This window comes from Rissa tridactyla, chromosome 1 (genome assembly GCF_028500815.1).
Source record: "Rissa tridactyla isolate bRisTri1 chromosome 1, bRisTri1.patW.cur.20221130, whole genome shotgun sequence".
NCBI classification, from domain to species: domain Eukaryota; kingdom Metazoa; phylum Chordata; class Aves; order Charadriiformes; family Laridae; genus Rissa; species Rissa tridactyla.
In genome coordinates this window covers 154,914,319-154,920,318 of record NC_071466.1, presented here as the reverse complement: position 1 = coordinate 154,920,318, position 6,000 = coordinate 154,914,319, and the positions used below count along the sequence as shown (strand labels likewise).

At 43.4% G+C, this 6,000-nt stretch overlaps 1 protein-coding gene across 1 annotated transcript in view; it reads left to right on the top strand.

Annotated features, from left to right (window-relative positions):
- Positions 1 to 213: 213 nt before the first annotated feature.
- Positions 214 to 6,000, top strand: part of MTPN (myotrophin) — a 41,755-nt gene continuing 35,968 nt past the window's right edge. The window contains exon 1 of the mRNA XM_054197494.1: positions 214 to 602. Coding sequence (XP_054053469.1) covers positions 531 to 602 — 72 coding nt within the window. The 5' untranslated portion in view covers positions 214 to 530. The remainder of the gene's footprint in view (positions 603 to 6,000) is intronic.

Sequence of the window (6,000 nt, the reverse complement as noted above, 5' to 3'; positions counted from 1 at the left end):
CCCCCGGGGCGGCCGGGGGCGGGGCCGCCGGCGGGGCGAGGCGGCGGGAAGTGACGGCGCATGCGCCGAGCCGCTTCCCCCTCTTCTTCCCCCCCCGCCGTATCTCCGGGAACAGGGGGACGCTGACAGTGGGCGCATGCGCCGCCCACAGAGTGCCGCTTCGCGCATGCGCCCCCCGCCGTCTCCCCCCCGCACTTCCCCCCGTCCCGCGTGGGCGTTTCGGTGGGGTGGGCAGGGGAGCGAAATGGCAACCGGAAGCGGAAGCGCCGCGCGCAAGTAAACCGCTTTTCCCTTCAGTCAGGCGGACGCCGCCGCGCTTCCCTCTGCCCGCGCGCCCGGCCTCGCTGCGCGGCGCCGAGCCCCAACCGCCCTAACTGCCGCCGCCCCCCGACCAACCGCCAGCCCAACCGCTCGCCGGCCCAACCGCCGGCCGGCAGCGAGCGGCCGCCAGCCGGGGGAGGGGCTCCTGCCCGCCGCGCCGTCGCCCTCGCCGCCGCCTCGCCCGCCCGCGTCTCTGCTAGGCGGCCGCGATGTCTGACAAGGAGTTCATGTGGGCTCTCAAAAATGGAGACTTGGATGAGGTGAAGGACTACGTGGCCAAGGTAGGAGGAGGAAGCGGCGGCGAGGGCCTGGGGTGGGCGAGGCGGCGCTGCGGGCTGAGGAGGGAGGGATGTGCAGGGAGCCTTCAGGGCCCTCTGTTCGTGGGTCGACCGGGCGGGGCCGCGGGGGTGGCAGGAACCGCGACATGCCTGGGGGCAGGCTCTGTGGGAAGTTCCCGCGGTGGTGGTGAGGGTCCAGGCGGTAGGGTGCGCTCCCCCGCCCCCTCCTCGCTGCTCTCTCGGTTCCTGGGGTTCCTTTTTTCACCCGCTGCCCTGTTCCCCTCCTGCCCCCCGGGTCGACTCTTGTGCGTTCATATGTGCTGGCAGTACGTGAAACTTTCTAGATTGACAGTCCATATCCCAGTCCTGCCTTCCTGATCCTACGTGTATATGCATATGTGTGGCCTTGGTTTGGTTATCCTTCATCTCTGTGCCTCAGGGTTCATCCTTAATAGGGTGATGCTAAGCTACCGGGTGTGTTGAGGCTTAATTCATTAACCTTCTGTAAAGTGTTTTGGTATCTGGTTAGGGTGAGTGCTATTGGAACAGTAGGCACCCGTGTAATGGGTGAATAATCTTCAGGTACATTGTAGTATTTGGAGGCTGGATTCTGTCCTCATTTGCCTTCAGTTGTCAATGAGGTTTGTGGGAAAAGTGTACATAAGGGCAAGATACCGCTTCACTGAATCCTTAGTGTTCAGGAATATCGTCTAGAAACTGTTACATCAGAGCAGAGGTTTACATGTAATTTAGCTATAATTATTTAGATCTCTGAACAAGTTAATGATTGTCTTTGGGAGCTTGACACATGCTGACGTATCTTGCTGTGATGACTTGAGTTCTTCCTGCTCCACTTGTCAACTTTGGTTGAAAAGCACTACCCAAACTTATAGCGCTCTTGGCAAAAAGAAATGTGTGCAAGTACGTCCAGCTGCTTTAGTACAAAGTCCAACAGATTAGCTTGAATAGTCTTCTCTGACAGTTTCAGCTACTGGACTTTGCATCAAAGTGGCTGTGCACTCACATACTCTGCTCTCTTTGTATAGTGCTAGAGGTAATAACTGGGAATAATATAATTATCCCACTTCATCTGTTTGATAAGGGTCATGTACCTATGTGTGTGTAATGAAGTTGAATACTACATTAATGCGTCTTATTTCTTCTCTGTTTTGGGGGCCTCCAGAGTGTTTCAGCAGCAGATTTGGATTCTTGCTACAGGTTTTACAGGAATTTCGTGTATACCTAGAGAGCTCACTGCACAATACTTGCGTATCTGTTGCTGAGGCAAAAACTTTGGCAGTAACCATCTTGAATCAGTTTATATCTACAAGATCACTGCAGTACTAATTACAAAGCTTTTCTTTGTATTCCCACTCTGGAAGAGTCGCACTGCAACTCATGTAGCAAATGGATTTATGTGATCACTCTTCATCCGCTTCAGTGCAAAGTCAAATACTTAGTTCTATCTTCTACTGAAAGAGGCTTGAGCCAGCCTCGATGATGCTATAGTAAACAGGCTGAAGGGCATCATCTAACTGTACTAATGAGGCAGAAATCCTTAAAAGAGAGATACTGTCTGTGGTTAGATGATTACAGTAAAAGAAGCCTACAATCCTTGAACAATCTTACATTTTAGAACTGCTTCTAATGTAGAATGGGAATAAACTATGGGAATTTAGAACTGCTTCTAACGTAGAATGGGAATAAACTATGGGAATTTTCTGCTTATTTGCAAACAAATCTTGTTAATTTCTTTCTCCCACGTGCAAATATGCTTTCTGTCATCAGCTGTTCAGCATCCTACTTGCCAGTAACACGAGAAGTCTAATGTTTTCTTTTCAGTTCATTATGTTTTCTTGACAGATTGCGGGCTAGTAAACTCTTAGCATGGTTTCCTGTGGAAACAAAGCTTATATGAGCAAGTTTGGACTGCTCCTCTTCCTTCCTTGTGGTTTGTTAATTTTTTGGCTAATTTCTGGTTTTATAGGGGTACTGGTGGGTTTTGTGAAACTGAACGAAGAAAAGGGAGGTACCTTCAGGGAAGAAAAGAGTATAAGAATGAGCTTATGTTTCACTGCACAACAGGAAATGTACATTGAGGAGGGGCAAGAGAACTCTATAAATCCTTGGACTGTACGAGAAGCCTCAGTTGGAACTTCACACTCTTCGTTCCCAAATTAATGAAATATGTGAGGGCAAATCATGCTTTCATAGTTACAGTTCTTAGAAAAGTATCTTTTCCATGCTGGATGTTCTCTTTTGACTGTCTTTCTTATCGGCTGTATGGCTTCTGCTCCCTGCTGCTTTCCTGTTCTAAGTATGATTTAACGTTCAGGAATTTTACTTATATAAACTTTGCAGTAGCAGAAATTTCCTCTGCCTGTAATGTGGGAGGCTGTCTTATATATCTTACAGTCTGCTTCTTCATAAAATTCTTTCTTGTCTGTCTTCCTGAAACTTGATTTCCAACTTCTCATTTGTTTTGTTTCTTGTTCTAGTCTTGTTTCCTCATTAGTTGATTGAAAACAATACAGCTTTTGACTATAGTATTGCCGTTTTACTGGCAATTACAACATAAAGGGTTTGACCTCTGATTTTGTTTCATACCTGAATGGCAGGGCTTGAAATGCTGACCAGATGACCCCGGGCACTTTAAGAATAATAGTAAAAATGGATGTCATCATTCAGGCTAGAAGAGTTGAACTCTGATAATCAGATAATCTTCAGTTGTGTGTAATAAACTGTGGAGGTTCTGTCTTTGGAGCCATTAGTATCTCTTTTTTTTTTTTTTTTAATCTCAGATTTGGTTAGTAGGTACCAAGAAGATGGTAGCTTAATGTCTCTCAGACTTTGATTCAAACAGCAGGTGAAACTTACTTAAAGTACAATGTGAAAACCTTTCTTTTCAATGACATGGTTTATCTTCTGTAAGTAGAAAAAGCTTCTGCCACTTCAGTAGTTCTTGGACAAAGAAAGGTTACAGAGGCAGAAGAGTCTCCATTTGCATTTTATGTATTTCTGTGTAAAGAGATCTTGCATTCTCCTAAAGATGCTTTATTCAGAAAGAATCTTTCACAGAAACAGTAGTTTTGAGGGTGGCAGTGAAACAAACCAATGCCAAATGATACTGTTTTGTTGCCTAGTAAAAGAGATCTTAGTGCTGCCAGTCTGTGCATTTGGAAGACATTGTTGTCTTCTACTCGATAAAAATGTGAAAGATTAATTGTAAAGTTTGAATAGTCCTGTAAGATGTCTGCCTTTTGTAAGAAACACCTTATTGGTCTCTGTTTCTTGACTTGTGTCAACTTTTTCTTTATGGTAAATGTTAAATTTCTACTGAAGTACTGTAGTTAATATGTTATGCTAACACTTAATGGTGTCATCTATTTTTATGATAACTAGATTAAACAGTAGTTCTTACTGTTAGCTTTCTTTGATGTCTTCCTTTTGAATATAGCCAACATATATTGTCTTCAGAGGTGTCTTTGCAGGAACTGAGGGGATTGAAGGAATTCCGCACTCTTCCCACGTACATCCACTCAAATTTTTGAAATTCACCAAGAAAGCAGAAGCTTTCATGGGAATAGATGAATCAAATGTGCAGTTAAATGCGTAAGGAGGACCCACGCGGACTAGAGACATTTGCTTCCCTCAAGGGAGGGAACAGAGGGTTAAAAAGTACTAGTTAGAAGAAGAGCAGGGTATATTAAGCCTGCAGAACTTCTTAACGTGAATGGTGTTTGCTTTTTTTCCTTTTCTTTATCCTGCTTCCCCAGTGGCTAAGTATAATTCCTGTTCAGTCTCTACACACAAAGTTTTTGGCAAGATAAACTTGGATTTGTAAGAAAGAGGTTACAATAAATGTTTGTTCTACAGTAATTTCATCTCCCGTAGCTTAACTGAGAATTCCTCACTTTGTGAGCTGCCGTAATCCCTTATATCGTTGCTTCCTAAGCACACCACTGCTTACAGTTATGTTTGATAAATCATCTAACCTAATACTAGTTAAGTTAGTATTATAAATACTACTAAGAATATAGGACAGTCAACCAAACTGGAAGCACCAGATTTTTCCTACTGGGAAGCTGAAGTGATGGTAGGCTGTGAAACAAATGTTTTCAGAAAGTATGTACATGTATCCTTGGCTAGTAGGCATTTCCGGTGTGGAGTCTTGTTTTTTTAAAGGACAAAACAAACAAAACTAAATCCCTAGAGGACCTTCAATAACTCAACTAGAAAACAGCAACTACCTGTGCATCCTTCACAAAATTATGATACTAGTTGCAGTTCTTTGGGGAATAATGATGTTTGTATACATGTTTTGAGAAATGCAGAAAACTTGACTACTGCAAAACTAACTGAAGAGACTAAACCAAAAACATTGTTTAGAAATACCGTTTTGAAAAAGAGGTAGCAGTCAGGGGTATAGTTAAGGTTTAAGTGTTGTGAAAAAGAGAAGATACTTAAATATGTCTGCAAGAAGAATGATTATAATGGAGAAATAACTTTTGAGGGGTAACCTCTATTCTTTTGGGTGTCCATTGAAATGACTTCTACTCCTTAAGAAACAAACTAAATGAAAAGGAACGCTTAAACGGTTATTATATTTGGATGGATTACCTGAGCTACAGATTAACCATACCATGGATATATTGAAATTCACCCTGCCTCGCTATGTTGAATGCTGAAATGCATTTCATTATTATAGCTGCATTGATATCTGAATTGCCTCTGGTTTGGAAACAGTTTTCTTGCCTTTAAGTGACAGAGAGCCTGCAATCCTTGCTGGATTACAGTGCAGTGCAAGTATACTTTAGCAGTTTGTCCAGGGGCATATCAGGGCTAGCACTGACCTGTGAGCTGCTGGACTGAGTTTATCCCTTGTGGAGCCTCTTGGATATCTCTGTATTGTAACTCCTCAGTTTTATGCTAATATTTGTACTATATGGGTTTTTCTTTATCTGGAGTATTCTAGGCCTTCTGTCGTTTTCCTCTTGATCACTGTTGAGTGAGCTGGAGTGTGATTTCTAAAGATACAGTTTTGGTTTACTGCTTAGTTCTACTTGAAGTTGGTGTTCAATTTACTGTTTGTAAATTTGAACATGATGACCTAAACCTTTCTTTTATGAAACAAGACAGTTGCTTGCTACAGTAACCTGCTGTTAGCAGGTTCCATATTTGTGGTAGAATTACTCTTAGCTAAAATGCCATAAATATACTGGAAAAACTTTCAGAAGAACACAGCTTGGCAGCTGCTTTTTAGTAGTGAGTACAATAAGACGTATAAGGTTGATGGACAAACACCTTTTCAGGATGGCTAATTAATATCCCTGGTCTGACCCGAAAGAGTCTGAGGACATGTGTCAAAGAGTTGCTCACAAATATTAATAGTTTGTGCATC